This window comes from Leucoraja erinacea, chromosome 1 (assembly GCF_028641065.1).
Source record: "Leucoraja erinacea ecotype New England chromosome 1, Leri_hhj_1, whole genome shotgun sequence".
In the NCBI taxonomy this organism is placed as follows: Eukaryota; Metazoa; Chordata; class Chondrichthyes; order Rajiformes; family Rajidae; genus Leucoraja; species Leucoraja erinaceus.
Genome location: NC_073377.1, coordinates 118,023,550 through 118,044,840, shown reverse-complemented (window position 1 = coordinate 118,044,840; position 21,291 = coordinate 118,023,550). Strand labels below are relative to the sequence as shown.

General features: G+C 39.1%; 1 protein-coding gene across 4 annotated transcripts in view; it reads right to left on the bottom strand.

Moving 5' to 3' along the window:
* Nucleotides 1-21,291, bottom strand: part of wrn (WRN RecQ like helicase) — a 108,379-nt gene that overhangs the window by 9,096 nt on the left and 77,992 nt on the right. For 3 of the 4 annotated variants that reach the window (XM_055642065.1, XM_055642090.1, XM_055642074.1), the window contains exons 28-33: nucleotides 14,987-15,066; nucleotides 12,911-12,998; nucleotides 10,301-10,413; nucleotides 8,743-8,857; nucleotides 3,511-3,612; nucleotides 1,346-1,505 (exon numbers count right to left, since the gene is read on the bottom strand). In XM_055642065.1, the coding sequence (XP_055498040.1) occupies nucleotides 1,346-1,505; nucleotides 3,511-3,612; nucleotides 8,743-8,857; nucleotides 10,301-10,413; nucleotides 12,911-12,998; nucleotides 14,987-15,066 (658 nt within the window). The remainder of the gene's footprint in view (nucleotides 1-1,345; nucleotides 1,506-3,510; nucleotides 3,613-8,742; nucleotides 8,858-10,300; nucleotides 10,414-12,910; nucleotides 12,999-14,986; nucleotides 15,067-21,291) is intronic. The other variant, XM_055642083.1, reaches the window with a different exon arrangement.

The following is a 21,291-nucleotide window of genomic DNA, read 5'->3' as shown; positions in this document are numbered from 1 at the left end:
TCCATTAAACTAGGGATGAACACCAAATTATGGCTTTTTGGCAAAATCCACATTCCCAAGAATAGATTTGTCAATAAAATGCAGAAAACCTCAAAACACTGGCTTATGCCCAAACAATAACAATACGGAGTAACAATAGCTTGATACAAAGAGAGTAATGGAAAAGCTAGACAGACATTTGCCCAAATGCCATAGGGAAGGCATATCTCAAACAAAAACAACACTTGATGAAAGACTTCTTTGACATTTTTAAATTATGATTTGGATATCCTCACATTATGCTCCAGTTACACCTCATTGTGCACTTGGATTCAACATGATCATTTTTAATGGGGAATATTTCATCCTACCAGGTCACTTACATCAGATCCTGACATCGATAGTTAGACATATTGCTTCAAGAAATTATTGAAATAATCATCGGATTATTTGATCAGCAGTCCACACACAAAGATGTTGACCAGTGTCCATTCCAAAATGACATCTTCAGGAAGATGCCATGGTTGATGGAAAGATCATTTCTATTTTCCTTTTATTTTGTTTCCCCAATAATGACTTCATTGCACCATTCTCTAATCCTCACAAAGGCAAATATGCAAGAGCTGTTCAATGTCACTTATGCATCACCTTGTTTTATTGTGACAAATGATTTACAGATGCCAATCTTACAATCAACCAACCACCAAAAGTGGCTGTACAATTTACATTTCCACTTTGTACCACAACTGCCTTCCTGTTAACAAAACCCCCCAGAAAATACTGGTATTACATCCTAAAGAAGAGTCTTTGACCTAAAAACATTAATTCTGTTTCTCTTCTTGCAGAGGCAGTTTGACCTGCTGAGCATTTCTAGCATTTTCTGATTTTTATTCAACATTTCCACTATCTGCAGCATTCTTTTAATATGATTGACACTAGTTGTCCAACCTCTTGCCAAATTATCTCCAACCTTCAGCAATGAATATCTACGCTTCACTGAGTATAATATACATTTTTAGCAAAAATAACTAATGTGTTTATTTAGGAATGTTTTGTTCCATAAACTATGCCATGCAGAAACCTTCATACACTTTCAAAAATGATGCCAATAATCGTGGATTGAAGCTAGCATTGATCTGCGTAAAAAAAGGTCGATCCAAACCTGTCCATTCCCGCCATAGATGCTGCCTACCTCTGAGTTGCTCCAGCATTTTGTGTTTTGATCTTGATAAACATAGTAATTGAAGAAATTTTTCAATTAAAAATTAATGTGAATTTATTACAAAACTTCAAACTAATTGGGTCTACCTATTTAGCTTCTTTTGAAATCTGGGTAATTAACTGAGCAAGACCAAATTATTTTTACCTGATTGAACCAAATGGTTCTGATTGGACTTTATGTTCAGTTCCTGAACTGGATGACCAAGTCTAGTTTGGTTACCATCCATGTCATCAGATTTTGGCACATAAGACGAATGATGAACAACTGTAGGAGCAATCATATTACTTGAATTGCTGGTTCTTGCCTGAAAGCAAAAGCACACAAAATCACCGGAATGCCTTTCAGAATTTGGTCCACAGAGTCTCAATAATTTCTCAGGAAATTGTTTGCATATCTGTTTGAATGCACAGAGCACAATGATAAATACATAAACATGTCAAATATTCATAACTGCAACATGATTTGCCAAATGCTAGGTATGTTACAAAACGTACCTGAATCGTGGCTGAGCATCTGCCCCACCCCTTGTGTGTGATTTTGGCGCTGTTTAGAGGGGGCGGGTTTAAAACGCGATTTTTACTAGGCTGTTCCAATCGAAAATGTTCAGCCTAGTAAATCATTAACGGAAAATCGCTGAAAGACCCCGTCGCAAAAGGTATTATTAGTTTTTATGGCCTTGTATAATATTTATAATAGTTTAAAAATCACTCTCTCACTCCGCAACCTCTCGCAGCCCCAGGGTTTTATAAAGCAAACAATTAAAGGTATGTACCTTATTTTTACATTAAATGGGGCTTGTAATATAACCCTGTATATAAAGTTTTCTATAGCGAGTAGCTCATTTTGGGCTCTTTATATCCCGCAGTATTTTTCTGGGCACTTGAGGGCACAAATCCAGCGCAATGTGAACGTTCTAAACCAGCTCGTTCACAGGAACCCACTAGAAAGCCGATTTAAATTGACTTTAATTTACAGCAAATGAACACTAAATTCCTTCCATTTGGCCTATAAATTGATGTAAATGAGATTTAAAAATCATGTTTTATTGTGAATTATTTGTGAATATTATTTGGACACTTAGGCTATTTAAAAATGTTAATCATTTATTAAGAAATGAATAGATGTTTAGACTAGTAATTGAAGTTTGAAATTAGCTACAATTGGGTAACTAACTAATTTTACTTCGGAGTCACGTGAGTGACTACGTGAAGAACCCACCCAGCGCGCAGGCGCGGCATTACGTCAGCAGTGCAACAGCGGCAGCAGCTGGAGCCAGGCTCTCCATTTAGACTAGTAATGTTTAGACTAGTAATTGAAGTTTGAAATTAGCTACAATTGGGTAACTAACTAATTATATGCTTTAATTTCAGGTCATCCAAGTAAGATTATTTTATATTTGTTTCAGAATGCTTCAATCTATGATAACTGAAAATTTCATTCAGTTCTCTTAATTTTTAAGAAGGTTATGGGCTTTTGACTGTCCACGATCACAGCTTTTTTGTTATGTCCATAGAAAATCAATAGGGAACAAGATGCTAATTTCCGAGTATGAAGATGGCCATAACCTTTTTATTACTTGAGATATGAAAGTGAATTAGGTGTCAAATTAAACTTATTGTTATGCTTTATCTGATGGGATAAATTGCAGACTTGATTTTTTAAATCTCAAAATTTTGTAACATTGCTACAAATGTGACTAAATAAATGTGATGATTTTGCTGCTTAGCAATCCAAATGAGTGGGAAGGCATTTATTTAATGTTGTTACTGGGTAAGTGCTTCTAATAGTCCTTTTCAATTCAAGCATGCAATTATCCTTTGATTATTTTTCATTTTTATACAGCCAAGTAATAAAGGGATCTGGGGGCTTGGGGAAGTGAAGCATCATGTTAAGTACCCATAATCTTAAAAAACAATTATGTGAACTTCCAAAAATTGTTTTGGAGAGTATGGAGAATGCAAGAGTATTGACACAAATTAAAGTCAGATCTTAGTCTAAATATTAAACCATAGAAGATCAATTTTTTTTCAGGCACCAGCAAAAACAAGCTCTAGAAGTGGAACAAGCAAGGTAAGAGAGCTTGGATTTTGTTATTGTCAAGTTCTTTATCAGGAGAGAAGTAAAAAGGTTAAGCCATTTGCAATAAATGAAAAGAGAGTCTTTTTTAAACTAAAGCAGCACAGTACACTTCAGAAGTTAAGACATGCAACAATCATGCTATTAAATTATATATCACCTATTAGATAGCCCATACAAATACAATAATTATAAGAACTGGATACAGTGGATTCTTTTGAATGATCTCTTACCTTTGATACATGAGCAACGTTAAACTGGGGGCCAAGGGCAGAGTTTGGTTGGACGACTGGATTTTGCGCTTCATTCAGTTTTGAAATAGAAAATTTGTCTACCTGGCGAAAAAACAGTTGTGAATAATTCAGCTATGGTATGGCACACTCCTACTTTAGATGAGTACTGCATCCAATAAATTCATCTCTGTTTCATAGTGCTAAACACTGAATATTGTCTAATTCACTACTAAAATTGAGTTCCATTAAAGGTAAGGAAACTGGTCATCTAGTGTCACTATGGATAGGGAACAAATTATCAAGCAAAGTAAATTAAAATTCCCAAGTTATGAGAGTAAATACATTATTAAATAGTTCTAATGAGATTAAATTCAATATGCTTCAAAGAGCTTAATTAAGGCCAAATATTTACTTTAAATGATCCTGCTTAAATTAACAAAACTTCTGAATATTTGCTCAATAATCCTATTTACTTCAAAAGATCAGAAAGACATTTCGTAATGAAAATAAAACTGGATGCTTCTTATAATTGCCACAACCATATGTTGGTCTACTCAACTTACTAATAAAACATATTATTTTTGTAATACCTTAAAAAAACAATTGTGCTAATCAGGATGAACCACAGCAACACCTGCCTACTCCTCTTCAAATAGTATAACATTACTATATATTTGCCTAAGGGACAGATAATGACACCCATAATTATCCAGCTCTCCTTTGGCACTGTAGTATAAGTGCTAAATGGTCCTTTTAGTTTCATCCATGGAATCCTAATAATTAATTAACTCAACTGTGTCTTGATTGGACTGTGATCACAACTACCTCTGGGTTAATATTATCAATGGTTATATTTGCCAAGAGTAAACCTCTTGAACTTTTCTGTTCTTTTCTGAAAATCTCATTTCCTTAACCTAATAAGATTGCTTCACAAATGATTTTTCACTACTGGGTCACCTTGGAACTCAGAATCTGAACTACCGGTACTCAGAATGTCATCCGCCTCCCAGAAAGTTGTAATTAACACCTACGTGCTTCCTCTGGCAAAACTTAAGCGACGTGAGAATTACACAATTTACAGGTTGTGTGAGATTTATTTCCTTACCTTACAGACATGATTTGAATGACTCAATCACAATTGTGAAATATTTTAAATCAATTGGCGCGGCTGGCTGAAGCGACCATGTATAATGAGTAATGAGGAAGGGTTAGTTAGTAGTCTTGTTGTGCGTGGCCCCTTGGGCAAGAGTGACCATAATATGGTTGAGTTCTTCATTAGGATGGAGAGTGACATTGTTAATTCAGAAACAATGGTTTTGAACTTAAAGAAAGGTAACTTTGAGGGTATGAGGCGTGAATTGGCCAAGATTGACTGGCAATTAATTCTAAAAGGGTTGACGGTGGATATGCAATGGAAGGCATTTAAAGACTGCATGGATGAACTACAAAAATTGTTCATCCCAGTTTGGCAAAAGAATAAATCAGGGAAGGTAGTGCATCCATGGATAACAAGGGAAATCAGGGATAGTATCAAAGCAAAGGATGATGCGTACAAACTAGCCAGAAAAAGCAGCATACCGGAGGACTGGGAGAAATTCAGAGACCAGCAGAGGAGGACGAAGGGCTTAATTAGGAAAAGGAAAAATGGATTATGAAAGAAAACTGGCAGGGAACATAAAAACTGACTGCAAAGGTTTTTATAGATATGTGAAAAGAAAGAGATTAGTTAAAACAAATGTAGGTCCCTTGCAGTCAGAAACAGGTGAGTTGATCATGGGGAACCAGGATATGGCGGACCAATTGAATAACTACTTTGGTTCCGTCTTCACTAAGGAAGACATAAATGATCTGCCGGAAATAGCAGGGGCCCGCGGGTCAAAGGAGGTGGAGGAATTGAGTGAAATCCAGGTTAGTCGGGAAGTGGTGTTGGGTAAATTGAATGGATTAAAGGCCGATAAATCCCCAGGGCCAGATAGGCTGCATCCCAGAGTACTTAAGGAAGTAGCTCCAGAAATAGTGGATGCATTAGTAATAATCTTTCAAAACTCTTTAGATTCTGGAGTAGTTCCAGAGGATTGGCGGGTAGCAAACGTAACCCCACTTTTTAAGAAGGGAGGGAGAGAGAAAACGGGGAATTACAGACCAGTTAGCCTAACATCGGTAGTGGGGAAACTGCTAGAGTCAGTTATTAAAGATGGGATAGCAGCACATTTGGAAAGTGGTGAAATCATTGGACAAAGTCAGCATGGATTTACAAAAGGTAAATCATGTCTGACGAATCTTATAGAATTTTTCGAGGATGTAACTAGTAGCGTGGATAGGGGAGAACCAGTGGATGTGGTGTATCTGGACTTCCAGAAGGCTTTCGACAAGGTCCCACATAAGAGATTAGTATACAAACTTAAAGCACATGGAATTGGGGGTTCAGTATTGATGTGGATAGAGAACTGGCTGGCAAACAGGAAGCAAAGAGTAGGAGTAAACGGGTCCTTTTCACAATGGCAGGCAGTGACTAGTGGGGTACTGCAAGGCTCAGTACTGGGACCCCAGCTATTTACAATATATATTAATGATCTGGATGAGGGAATTGAAGGCAATATCTCCAAGTTTGCAGATGACACTAAGCTGGGGGGCAGTGTTAGGTGTGAGGAGGATGCTAGGAGACTGCAAGGTGACTTGGATAGGCTGGGTGAGTGGGCAAATGTTTGGCAGATGCAGTTTAATGTGGATAAATGTGAGGTTATCCATTTTGGTGGGAAAAACGGGAAAGCAGATTATTATCTAAACGGTGGCCGATTGGGAAAGGGGGAGATGCAGCGAGACCTGGGTGTCATGGTACACCAGTCATTGAAGGTAGGCATGCAGGTGCAGCAGGCAGTAAAGAAAGCGAATGGTATGTTGGCTTTCATAGCAAGAGGATTTGAGTATAGGAGCAGGAAGGTTCTACTGCAGTTGTACAGGGTCTTGGTGAGACCACACCTGGAGTATTGCGTGCAGTTTTGGTCTCCAAATCTGAGGAAGGACATTATTGCCATAGAGGGAGTGCAGAGAAGGTTCACCAGACTGATTCCTGGGATGTCAGGACTGTCTTATGAAGAAAGACTGGATACACTTGGTTTATACTCTCTAGAATTTAGGAGATTGAGAGGGGATCTTATAGAAACTTACGACATTCTTAAGGGGTTGGACAGGCTAGATGCAGGAAGATTGTTCCCGATGTTGGGGAAGTCCAGGACAAGGGGTCACAGCTTAAGGATAAGGGGGAAATCCTTTAAAACCGAGATGAGGAGAACTTTTTTCACACAGAGAGTGGTGAATCTCTGGAACTCTCTGCCACAGAGGGTAGTTGAGGCCAGTTCATTGGCTATATTTAAGAGGGAGTTAGATGTGGCCTTGTGGCCAAGGGGGTCAGAGGGTATGGAGAGAAGGCAGGTACGGGATACTGAGTTGGATGATCAGCCATGATCATATTAAATGGCGGTGCAGGCTCGAAGGGCCGAATGGCCTACTCCTGCACCTAATTTCTATGTTTCTATGTTTCTATACTGAAGTATCTCGGATGTCTACTGGCTAAAAGCAATCAAATGTTCGATCCTATTATTGTTCTGGTGCCTTAATCCCAAGAAGGATTATAGGTATACTGCCCTAATTTGACAAAAGGAAGCAACTGACAATTTTGTAAAAATTGAGTTATTGCTTGTTTTTAGGGTATTTGAGACATGCTCTACACAATGGTGAACAAAATAAGTCTTCTCTGAGTACAATTTGAAAATATCTATACCAGAAGTAAGAAATTCCATCACAGAGAGCTGAAAGAAAAACACGTTTTCCTCATTTACAAGAAAACACCTTTCTGTCAGTTGCTTCCTTTTGACATAGGGCAGTATACATCACTGGATATCCAAAGTGATTCAAAATAGATATGAATAGAAGCCAAAATAAACAGAAGATAAAGAGTTCAGTCATTCCACAGTCCTGACGAGCGGCATCCCAACGGTATGAGCTTCTTCACCCACAGATGGAAGCAATGTTACAACATTTTGAGATTTAAAAAATCAAGTCTGCAATTTATCCCATCAGATAAAGCATAAAAATAAGTATAATTTGACACCTAATTCACTTTCATATCTTCAGTATTAAAAAAGTTATGGCCATTTTCATACTCGGTTATTAGCATCTTGTTCCCTATTGCTTTTCCATTGACTTAACACAAAAGCTGTGATCGAGGACAGTCAAAAGCCCATAACTTTTTTAAAAATTAAGAGAACTGAAAGAAATGTTCAGTTATTATAGATTGAAGCATTCTGAAACAAATATGAAACAATCTTACTAGGATGACCTGAAATTAAAGCATATAATTAGTTAGTTACCCAATTGTAGCTAATTACAAAATTCAATTACTAGATCTAAACATCTATCCATTTCTTAAGAAAAGATTAACATTTTTAAATAGCCTGTGTCCAAATAACATTCACACAAGAATTCACAATATAACATGATTTTTAAATCTCATTGTCATGAATTTATAGGTCAAATGGAAATAATTTACTGTTTAATTCCTGTAAATTAATGGCCATTTAAATCATCTTGCGAGTGGGATTTTGGGGAACGCGATCGTTTGGAACATCGCGGTTGCTGTGAATTTAAACCCCATATCGGTAGGAAAAACACTACCGGTTCGTATGGGGCCTAAATCACCTTTTCGCAACGTAAAATGTGGATTAAGGTCATCCTAAGAAGCACGTTTATATGTAAAATAAACAGCTTTCCTTTAGCTGTCCCGTACCTGAAATTTGTCCCCATTGTCGGCGTTCACGGCATTAGAAGTGGCTTTTTAGTTTACTCCAGCGCTGAAATTGTCCAGCGATTAAAAAAAAAAATTTTCACAGACCGGCAGTTGGATGCATTTCGTTGTCTCTGTACTGTACACTGACAATGACAATTAAAATTGAATCTGAATCTGGAACAAATCTTCAGCATTACCTCGCTCCCCGAGAAAATATATCCAGGACAGGCGGTAGAAAACCGCATTTTAACCCCCCCCCCCCCCCCCCTCAAAGGCGCCAAAGTCGCGTGCACGGCCAGTGACAGAACTGCAGCGCCGCTGAAGGTAAGTTTTGTAACATACTAACAAACTAGGTTAAACTGGCTCCTAGTTTAAGTCAATGTGCATTTCTCCTACCCTTTTCAACAGATTAAGATCCAAAAATATATATTTTTATATAAAAATACCTCAAATTCATTGGCTTTGCAAAATTCCTTGATGATATACAGGAGTGGAGCCAACACAGCAGCCTTAGCTAAGGATACACCATCAATTCTCTTCAGGTTGTCTAGAGTTGATGGCCTGTTGGTATAAGGGAAATTAATTCAAATGGGCACTTCCACATCAACATAAATATAATTAATGTGAAAGCTTAAGAAAAGGTAATTATAATAGCACCGTAATGGAAATAGAAACAAATACTGGAATCATCCAGCAGGTCTGACAGCAGGGTTATCACTTGAATCAGTCTTACCGTCAACACCACCTTTCCCCTCATTTTCCCCTTCCCTTGCAATCAATTATACCACATATCAAAGTGATAGTGCTATGCAGCACGGAAACAGGCCTTTCAACCCAACTCATCTATTCCTACCAGGTTTTTTAACTGAGCGAGTCCCACTTGCCTGCACCTTGCCCACATCCCTCCAAATCTACCCATCTAGAATTATACCCATCTCTATTATTTCCTCGGGCAGCTTGTTCAATATACATAACACCTTTTGTGTGAGAACGTTGCCCCTTCAAGTTCTTTTTAAATCTTTCCTGAATCACCTCCTGAAAAACTGAAGCCGTATAGTTTTTGACTCCCACACCTGGGAAAAGATTGTGGCTGTTTGCCTTCTCTATGCCCCTCATGATTTTATATACATCTACAAAGTCAGCCTCCTACTCTCCAGGCATAAAGGACCCAACCTATATTGCCTTTCCTTTTAGCTCAAACCCTCCGGTTCCGATAACATCCTCATAAATCTTTTTTCGACCCTTTCCAGTTTGGTGCCGTTCTTCACATAGAAGGGCAATGAGAAGTGTTCACAGTACTCCAAATGAAGCCTTACTAATGCCTTGTACAGTTGTTAACGTGACATCCCAATTCCTGTACTCGACACCCTAACCAATAAAGGCAAGTGTGCCAAATGTCACCTTCACCAACCTGTTCACCTGTGTCACCACCATCATGAAACTATGTGCCAGCACCCCAAGGTTTCTTTGTTCCATTACATTCGCTAAGTTCCTACCGTTTACTGTGTAAATCCTGGCGTGGTTTGTCCAACCAAAATGCAACACCTTGCACTTATCCAATTTAAACTCCATTTACCATTTATTTGCCAATTGGTCCAGTTAATCAAGATTTCATTGTATTTGTCAATAACCTTCATTTACCTGACCTGAAAGACTATATCTGCACTATAACAAAATAACAATGTTTTTTTGTTGAGTCAAGTATTTTTATGTGCTGCCAATTTTTTCTTTCCATTTTTCCATGTCAAAATGCTTTTGATTAGTCTTGAATCCTATAGATCCAAAACAAAAATGTGATTTCAAAAACTACAATCATAAAATTAACTAAATTTCAGACCGAGAAGCATTCATCACCTTTAGAAATAAAGACATAGATTTCCAACTAAGAATTCTAACCATTTCCAAAAAAAATGATGTTTCTTCAAGTCAAGGAGCCAATTGATTATTTGCATCAATTGAGTCTTACACGGTGTATTGAAACCAAACGTAGTTTTTTTAATGTACCTTATCTTGGCAAAATCCAATAATATCTTGTTTGTAGCCAAAATAGCTGGAGGAACATCTTTAGCATTGGCAATGTTCTGCCTTGCTGCTAACAATTTGCCATACAATTTGCCCTGTTGATAAAATGACAGAAAAAAATGAATATGATGAAAAGAAAACAAATTATAATCTAAATGTTCTTTTAACAGCCTTCCTCATAAAACAATGAATCATTTATTTCGAAAAAGATAACAAAAATGTACAATAATCAACTAAAATGCAAGCCCCATATAAAAGGATGGGATATTAACAGCTAAACCTAAATGAGCATGCATTAGAATTCAAAACTTCCTAACACGTACCAAAAGGACAAGGAATTAAAGATGAAAATAGAATACAATTAGCAGGAACGAGAAGGAGGGACGTGTGGTAGATATGGTGCTATAACTGAAGTAGAGGGTTATAAATACGGCCTCAAAACTGAATTGGCCGCAGAGGGTTTAAGAAGCTTCTTCCAGCAAAATTATTCAAAATTATTAATTTGACAGCCTCCCTCCACATTGGCTAAGCAATAAATATAGGCAAGGACATTGAACAAGACCACTTGTTTCACACCTCACAAATCATACCAATCCACCATAATATGTGAATCAAAAGATATTATTCCTTTTCTCAAGTACTCTATCAAAAATACACTGATAGGAACATTGTACTGTGATAAAACTCATTGAAATATAATAAGCAGACACAAGAGGTAGTGACAAATATTATTTGTTGAACCCTGCAGTGGGAATGATACAGCACAGGGTGAAGTTGTACAGCCCATTGTGCCGATATCAAGCTGCAGGCTAATTGTGGAAGAGTGGGAGGAAGAAGCGGTTTATACATAGAATAGACACAAGAACTGAATTGCAGTCTCAATCCACACAAATTTGGCTACTTATGTGTGGAATAAACAGCAGAGAAAGAGAAAAAGCTTAACTGAGGGATCAGATCAGATGTTAACATACATAAAAATATATTCACACTCATGAATTACAGGATAAAACTGTAACTGTAGGAGGAAAAGTAGATTCATGAACCATTACAACATATTTGTTTCCTTTGTTATCAATGTTAAAGGAAACAAAAGTTAAGGATTTTTCTTCATACCTTATGCACTTCCTGGTTGTATTTGGGGGCAGGGGGAAATCTGGGGTAGGTGGAGAAGGCTAGCATTTATTTGCCCTTGAAAAGGTAGTGGTGAGCACTTCCTTGAACCACCGCAATCCTTTACATTATAGTTCTCCCTATAACAAAGGACTGATGATATACTTCCGTCCGAATGGTGTGAGAGTGGAGGGATATATGCAGGTGGTGGAATTCCTGTACACCCGTTATCCTGGCTTTATTTGTAGCAGAGGCTTTGGAGGTGCTGCTGACAAAGCCTGCACAGACTGTACCCACTGTGTTGCATTGTAGAGGGAGAGAATGGATGCCAATCAAAAAGACTGCTTTGTCCTGGATGGTGTTAAGTTTCGGCTGTTGTTACAGCTGCAATTATCAAGACACGAGGATTGCATTATGTTCCTTATGTGCCTTAATGGCAGAGAGCCCTTGGTGTAGAAGGTGTATTACATGACATAGGAAACACAGCCAAGCTATTTTATTTACTTATGTGTATGGTCTAGCTGAACTTCACATCAATGATGACTGCCAGGATGTTGATTGTGGAAGATTTGGATATAGAAAGATCATTAAATGTCAGTTGTTGGTCACAAAGGCTCTCCTTTGGTCATTGTCCGACACTTGTGCTTACCTCCTATACCTGACTACTGTCCAAGTATTGCTGCATTCGGGCTTGGACAACTTCACTTGCATAAGAGTTGCAAATGTAAAGAATTGCACTGAAGCAATTTGTTCAGGAAAGGTTTAGCGCATGGAGTTGCTATTTCTGGGAGAATGATCTTGAGTACCACAGCCAAAATGGCCTTTGCTGAATGCAAATGGTATTGTAAACACTCTGAGCCACTTCTAACAATCACATAGATTAAATCAAATAGGATAAAGACAGGCTTCCAAGACGGTTGGCACCTCAGGAAGAAGTCGAGTTGGATCTTCCATATCACATTCAGCTAAATATGGTTGTAAATGTTTCTTGTGCTGGGGGCTTCTATCATTCAGCATTGGGATGATCTTGGAGCTACCTCTTGCTAGCCATTTAATTGTCCTCCATCATTAACAACAAGATATGACAGGACTAGCACGGCATAGTGGCGTAGTGGTATCGTTGCTATCTCTCAGCTCCAGAGCCCCGGGTTTGATCATTACAATGGATGCTGTCTGTACAGAGTTTGCACAGTCTCGCTGTGACTGCATGAGTTTCCTCTGTGTGCTCGTGTTTCCCCGCTGGCTTCTGTAAATTGTCCCTAGTGTTTAGGATAGAACTTGTGTATGGACGATCATTGATCGACGCAGACTCGGTAGGCTCAAGGGCCAATTTTCACACTGTATCTCTAAACTAAGACGGCAGAGCTCTGCTCCAGTCCATTGGATGTGAAATTGCTTAGCTCTGTCTATTGCCAGCTGAAACATCATTATGAAAAAAGGCACAAAATAACAAACAATAGTTTCCCATGCCAAAATGATTACCTGCAACTCCAGTTCTCTGGCTGATGGCACTGGTTCAGAGGGAACAGTTTTTATTGGAGATCTAGATGAAGAAGGAATAAATAAATGACTGCACAGAGCAGAAAGATGTTACTATTTCAATTAGTATTCAAAGTTTATAAAAACTCCTGTTATAATGTTTATGTATATTGATCAAAATATTACGCTTATTAAAAATCACAGATGGTCTGAAAATATATGTGATGGCAACTAGAACGGTTTGATGAATTTAAATAGACACAGTGATGTAAGCTGGCTGCCAAAACAGAAAACGATGGAGTCACCGAAATAAATGTAAGATCACAGTGGTTATAGAGAAAGGGGCTCAAGAGGGCAAGGATGGATGAGGGGTAGAGTTTGGGAGAAGAGGAGAGTAGGGAGAGAACAAAGAGTTATTTGGCATTGATGTATAACTGAGAAAGTATACCAAAGCTTTTAGGGACGGCACTGTGGCACTGCAGTAGAGTTGATGCCTTACAGCGCCCAGACCCGGTTTCGATCCGGATTTAAGGAGTCGTCTCTGCACTGAATTTATGCATTCTCCCCTTGACCTGTGTGGGCTTTCTCCGGGACCTCTGGTTTCCTCCCACACTCTGAAGATGTACAAGTTTGTAGGTTAATTGGCTTGGTATAATTGTTAATTGGCTCTAGTGTGCGTGGGATAGTGTTAGTGTGCGACGATCGCTGGTCGGCACAGACTTGGTGAGTTGAATGGCCTGTTTCCGTGCTGTATCTCTAAACTGACCTGATGAATTAACAGGAGGACGTTGACAATAGAGGGCTCATTAGTGATTGCATGATACATATATATTTGTGTTGAATATAGCTGTCAAATAAGTGTTTTCTCTTTCTGCCCTGTATCCTACTTCCAAAAAACATCTGTGTTTGAGACAACGGGAGCCAACCAGTTGTCAGTTCTCTTGCACGGCAATCTGAAGATAATCAGTGATATGTTTTACTGTTTTAAGCTAGCAGAGTAACAGCCTTCACAGACCAACATTTTCTATAGTGTTTTAGATCTAATTGCTTTTCATCATCACATTACTGCTCAGTTCACTAGTAATCAAATTTCACAAACCCTGTACAACATGCTGCATTGATAGTATTCATATATTTTTTTTAATAATCAACAAACAAAACTGAAAATAGTCTAAGATGCAAATACCACATCAACAATTTGACTGTCACTCAAAAGAAAATTCACGAGAACATCATTGTCGCTATATAGGACCCCAACCTGAAATATTGACTAATGGAGTCAATGAAAGAAATCTTTCACACAGCATATTCACAAAACTGTCTATTTATTATACATAAAATTAAAATCTTAGTCATAGTCATACAGCATGGAAACAGCCCCTTTGCCCCGCTTGCCCATGCCAACCAAGATGCCTAATTTTTACTAGTCTCACCGGCCCACGGTTGGCCCAATTCCCTCTAAAACCTTCCCATCCATGCACCTGTCCAAATGTAGTTTAAATGTTGTTCTGTAGTACCTGCCTCAACTACCTCTTCCAGTAGCTCGTTTCATATATCCACCACCCTGTTTGCAAATAAGTTGCCCCTCCAGTTTCTTTTAAATCTTTACCGTCTCACCTTCAACCTATCTCGTTATGGATTCCACTACGCAAAGAGAGATGGCAGCTGATTCCCTGGATTAGATACAGAGCCAAGTTTTGTTGAGTAATGTCTGAATTATTCAGAAGTTATGAATTCAGTTATTTGCCAGTCTAGTCCAAGAGGATTCTTTCTCATCACGGCTTTCAGATTAGAATGGTTCAGACTTCCTATCAGCAACAACATCAGCTGTTCATCTCAGCTTGCCACCTAAAGTACAAATGGCCAAACTTTCAGCCAACCTCAACTGAATGGAATATTCAACCACTTCGTTATATGACTCTTGACACTAAAAATTGCACCATTCAGTATTACCATTATTGCTGTTTCTGAATTGAGCCTTGAAAAACTGTTGCATACATCTAGGAACTTTTGACCTCTAGCGGTCATTATTCTTCATTAGTGGACCTCCTGAACATTAGAACATGGAAACATATTTACCCTTTAATTGCAGATGTGTCAAACGACCTTTCATTTCCTTTTATTTTCTCTCTCCCAAACTGTTTGCCTAGTGACATAATCTGAAAAAAAATCCAGAATTGGTCATGAATAAAAAAGTATGAATTAAATAAGAAAATAAATAAAATTAGGTATCCAAAATACCAAATGAAAAAAGATGAGATGCATAGTGCCAAGTTGCATGATGTAATGAATTCTTTAGTATGCATATGTCAAAATAATCTGACCACATCTGCCATTCCTCATCATGAAAATGTTCTTTCCCCAGCTCTCATCAACATTTGGGGACTTCTTAACTCCTTGCTGTCATAGCACATGCAATTCTGATGCAATACTATAAGGACACTTTTCAACACTCATTCTGTTTTTGTACAATAAGGAATTAATTTACAGGGCAAAGCTGACTTACAATTTCGAGTAAAGCATGAGTGCCAAATTGTTGCAGTCACTGAGCAGTAAACGGAGAGAAAATAAATATCTGTAACCTGTGTCAAGTGATGAGAGAATAACTGTAGTAATTTACCATGGAGAAAAATGGTCTCTGTAAATTGCTTACGGTTGAAAACGTGAAGTAGGTGGATTATATGAGAGTCGGCAGAAGTCCAGGAAAAAAGAGATAACTTCCTTTCCAATATCTGAAGCACGCCTTTCAGGCAATTTGCAGTTTGAATAAAATGAATAACACTTGCTGCTTTCAATCTTAACATTACCTCGTATTGAAAACGTGAATTAGGCAACTCCATTCTGCCACTATTTGCTGATGCTACATGGATGATTAAAAGTCATATGTATATTGATAAATTCTGTACATTTAGGAACATTATTTTCTGTCTGTGCAGCTAACTTAATAACCAAATGAATACTGTGTGTGAATTATCGGTACTTTCACATTATTAAGAAGGGGTTTTATTCTAAGGATAAGGTGAATTGTACTTGTATTGTACTTCCGGTGGCGCTGGTGCCAGCTACCTCCACCTTCAGCCCAGTATCTTTTTGTTTTTTCGTTTTTTTTGTTATGTTGAAGTGTGTTTTTTATGGTTTTTTTAATGTTTCAATGTGGGGGGAAGAGGGTACAGTAAGGGGGATACCGTCCTTCAGTCGCTTCCTGGAAAGGGCGCGACTATTATTCGAGTCGGAGCTCCCAACGCGGGCGGCGCTGCCTGGCTCGGCCTGCGGACTCGGGAGCTGCGGACTCCGGTGGGAGGCAGCTGATCGGGAGGTCTGGGCCGCTGAGGAGGATTTTCACCGTCGGGGTTCGGCGTTCCATCAGCCCGACGAGAGGGCCTGAGCATCGGGCCGCCCGGGGTGGCGACTGCGGGTGCTCAGAAGGCCCCGACCACGGGTGAACATCTGGGAAGATCGGAGGGGAGGCTGGCTGGACTATGGTGCCTTCCTCACCTTGGCGCCATTGTGTTATGTTGTGTTGTGGACTTTCTGTGTTTGTGCTTTTTTTAAAATTCTATTTTATTTTCAATATGTATTATTATTTATTATTTATTTATTTTTATGATACTGACTGTAAAGGGAAATTCATTTCGTTGTCTCTAATTGAGACAATGACAATAAATTTGAATACAATTTTGTTCAAGTAACATCCTTTAAAATCAAATAAAGATCTTTTAAAGACACGTCGGCTCAGTTGTTAGTTGGAATTTTTAAAACAAGTAGTGAGCATTATTTGTTATCCAAACACCTTGAATAAAATGCAAATAGATTAAGTGCACAAAGGATCAGTCCATAATCACTGCATCACAACCATTTGAGAATTACAATACCCTTGCTGATCCAATTATGTCTGCTTATCTCATGGGCTTGTCTATCCATTAAAGATTGTTGAATGGATAAGGAAATAGATCACATAGGATCATAGTTTCCAAATCCAATCTACTCCAATGAATTGAAAATCTCTCACCCACAGCTATAATTACATTTGTTTGCATGATGAACACCATTAAAGAATGACGCTGGAGAACACTGCGAAAAAATAACAGAAAGCAGCATACATGAGTGCTAATATATGAGTCTCAAATTAGAGCAATTAAAGCAATATGTTAATCTAGTAGGTGCTGCTCATCAGTGGTTGTGGTACAGTGATATGCAGAATATGGCCTATGCCTTATGTCAATCACTTAACTTAAATTGCTGACTCAATTAAATCCTTATTGCCTTTGTCACCAAATGAAAATATTTTTGTTTAATCTTGTTCAAACAAAAGTAAACTATGAAATAAGCTTTCACACTGCATATGCCTCATGCCATGCCAAATGATCAAAGACAGCACATCCTGCTCAGGAATTAGTGTTTTATTCTGCAGTATTGATACTCCATGGTTAAAGACAAGTTTGGTGTAGTTTAAATTACTGGTCGAGTTTACTTGCACATCCCAACCATTTGTCTATTTGCTGCAAGTAAATATTTTGGTTCTATCATTCAAGTTAATATTTTGCTTGTGTAATTTTGTTGGGTTAATACAGCATGTAAAAATTATCAGATCACTCAGAAAGTGCCCAATATTTTAGGGATCGAATATTGATGTAAATTTGACTTCGCAGTACAAATGTATATACAGTTGTCATTTATGCTTATATTCTTTGACCTATCTGGCAATAGCTTTCCTGGAGTGCAGTTTTGTGAGCACGAGAATGTGAAAATAGAATGTCAGTTATTCTAGGAAATTAGAGGCATTGTTAGTAAGTCAGGCATTTTGGTAGTAGGAATAAAGGCACTGACTATTTTCTAAATGGGGAGAGAATTCAGAAATTGGAGGTGCAAAGGGACTTGGGAGTGCTGGTGCAAGATTCCCAAAAAATAATTTGCAAGTCAAATCAATAAAGGAAGGCAAACACAATGCTAGCATTATTTTGAGAGGACTAGAATATAAAAACAGGGATATAATGCTGAGGCTATACAAGGTGCTGGTCAGAGTGCATTTGGAGTACTGTGAGCAATTTTGGACCCCACTTCTCTCCAGTGCCAGGAAGGATATGCTGGCACTGGAGAGGGTCCAGAGGTTTACGAGAATGATCCCAGGAATGAGTGTGTTAACAGATGATGAGCGTTTGGCGGCACAGGGCATCTACTCACTGGAGTTCAGAAGGATGAGGGGGTACCTCATTGAAACTTACGGAATAGTGAAAGGCCTGTACAGAGTGGATTTGGAGAGGATGTTTCCTCTAGTGGGAGAACCTAGGACCAGAGGTCATAGCCTCAAAATTAAAGGATGTTCCTTTTGGAAAGAGATGAGGAGTAATTGTTTTAGTCAGAGAGTGTGAATCTGTGAAATTCATTGCCACAGCAGACTGTGGAGGCCAAGTCAAGTATATTTTTAAGACAGATTAGTACGAGTGTCACGGGTTATGGGGCGATGGCAGGAGAATGGGGTTGAGGGAAAGATAGATTAGCCATGATTGAATGGTCAAGTAGACTTGATGGGCCGAACAGACTAATTCTGCCTCTATAACTTGTGAACTTATGGACGCACAAAATCATGGTGTACATTTATAACATATGTGCTGATTGCAATGTAGCCAACAAGCATTTTAAACTTATTTATTTAAATTATTTCTGCAAAGGAGTAAGAGGAAGTATACACTTATTTATTCCTACCTCTTCTTCGCTATTCATCAATTAATTCACAAACATTATCTCATCTGTATATTTATATATATATATATATATATATATATATATCAGGCACATGCCGTGAGTAATTAGGGTAGGCAGTCAGTCGGCTTTAAAAAAAAAATCTTAAACCGCGCATGCGGAGGGGGTGGAGAGGGAAGTTGCCATGTTTACACTCCCTCTCTCGCCCCCCGTCTCAACCCCCTCCCTATCTACCCTCACCCCCTCCCTCTGCCCTTCCTCCCCCCCACTCTACCTCCTCCCTCTCTGCCCCTCTCACTCTCTACCCCCCCTCCCTCTACTCCCCCCCCTCCTCCCCCCCCCATCCCTCTCTGCCCCCCCCTCCCTCTCTACACCCCCTCCCTCTCTACCCCCCCCCCCATCCCTCTCTACCCCCCCTTATCTAGGGATTGAAGAGGGAGGGTGAAGAGGAGGGAGTGCTGGGGATGAGGGGAAATGAGCTGCACCTGCACTGTTGGGGGCTATGTGTGAGTGGTGCAATATTGCTTTGGGGAAAAGGGTTGCGTTGGAGGAACGGGTGAGTGGTGGAATCTTGCGTTGGAGGAGCAGGCCCAGCGGGTCCATAAGCCACATACAAACAAAAGTATACTCATATGCACACACGCAAACATACATATATGCAGTTTATAAACACAGAAACATAGAAAATAGGTGCAGGAGTAGGCCATTCAGCCCTTCGAGCCTGCACCGCCATTCAATATGATCATGGCTGATCATCCAACTCAGTATCCTGTACCTGCTTTCTCTTCATACCCCCTGATCCCTTTAACCACAAGGGCCTCATCTAACTCCCTCTTAAATATAGCCAATGGACTGGCCTCAACTACATTCTGTCGATTATCCAAATTCTAAGTACAACTCGAATATCACACGGTGTCAATAAAATAAAACTTAACCGTCATCACAGCCCTACCTCATTCTTATATATCTGGTAGATAATATTTTTTGCACTTCTTCTTAAACCGAGTAAAGTTTGTGCTTTGCTTGAGTTCCACATCCAAATCATTCCACAATTTTACCCCACTGATTGAAATACACATACTCTTCATTTAAATCCTTGAATCCTCCTCTGCTCCCTTGGCATATGGGGTTCCACAGGGCTCAATTTTAGGCCCCCTGCTTTTCTCCCTTTATCTACTTCCACTGGGCTCAATTTTAAGAAGGCATGGCATCTCCTTTCACTTTTACGCGGATGATAGCCAGTTGTATATGCCACTCAGGAAAGAAGATAATTATTCCCTAAAATCACTTCTGTCTTGTCTTGAGGACATTAAGTCCTGGATGGCCTTAAACTTTCTGGGACTTAACGAAAAAAAGACGGAAGTGATTTTGTTCGGCCCTAATGGCTGCCGTGAACCTCCCCCTGTTGACTTGGGTCCACTTGCAGTGTTTGAAAAGCCAACAGTTTTAAACCTGGGTTTTATGATGGACAGTGATTTTAAATTAGATAAGCAAATAGGCGCAGTGGTTAAGTCCAGCTTCTTTCACCTAAGGAAGCTGGCAAAGGTGAAGCCTATTCTGGAGCGGCAGCATTTTGAAACAGTAATCCATGCCTTTATTACATCTCGGCTGGATTACTGTAATGCGCTCTACACTGGAGTCTCGCGAGCTTCGTTGGCGCGTCTCCAGTTGGTCCAAAATGCTGCCGCTCGCCTTTTAACCGGAACTCGAAAGAGGGAGCACATTACCCCAATTTTGGCCTCCCTTCACTGGCTTCCAGTGCACTTTCGAGTTCATTTTAAAATTCTTTTATTTGTTTTTAAATCTTTGAATGGCCTCGCCCCGCCTTACCTCTCTGAGCTGCTCCACCTATATGCTCCTACCCGGTGCCTCAGGTCAGCGGATCAGCTGCTCCTTGAGGTACCAAGGTCTAAGCGGAAGCTCAGAGGGGATAGAGCCTTTTCTGTTGCTGCACCGGCACTTTGGAACACCTTGCCGCTGCAGATCAGACAGGCCCCTTCACTGTCCATCTTTAAATCCTCCCTAAAAACGCATTTTTATTCAATGGCTTTCGACACTGGCTGAGACTTTGTTCCTGTTTTAGTGCTTTTAATGTCTTTTAATTTTTTACTGTTTTTATAGTCCTGTCGTTTTAATGGTTTTAGCTTTGTGATAACTTTTTGTTGATTTCCATTGTACAGCACTTTGTGGTAACTGATGTTGCCTAAAAGTGCTTTATAAATAAAGTTATTATTATTATTATTTAGATTAAACTTTCCTCTCAAATTATAACCACCCTCCCTGTTAAAGCAAATATTTGGAAAGTTGTGGGAGCACTTAAGCTAAGAAGTCAGCATACTAAAACCTGGTGCATTATGACAAGTTCAATAACTTCCAACAAGTGGTCAGAGTAAAATGCCACACCCTACCAATTGCGAGCAATTCTAACGATTTAAAACCCTGCGTTCAATGTTAAGGGAGATGTTAATCATTCTGTTTAATCAGAATAATATTTTACTAAGAAAAGTTTGGTGACATTTTTTTTGTTGGAAAATAGTATTCTTGTAATGGCACATCCAATAGACAACATTATACCGTATTAATTGCCTGTCAATTATACCTGTTAAGTTCTGGAAAACTATTTACACAACAATCAATAGTCCAGAACCACACAGGGGCCATAGGGGTAATATCCATTGATATTA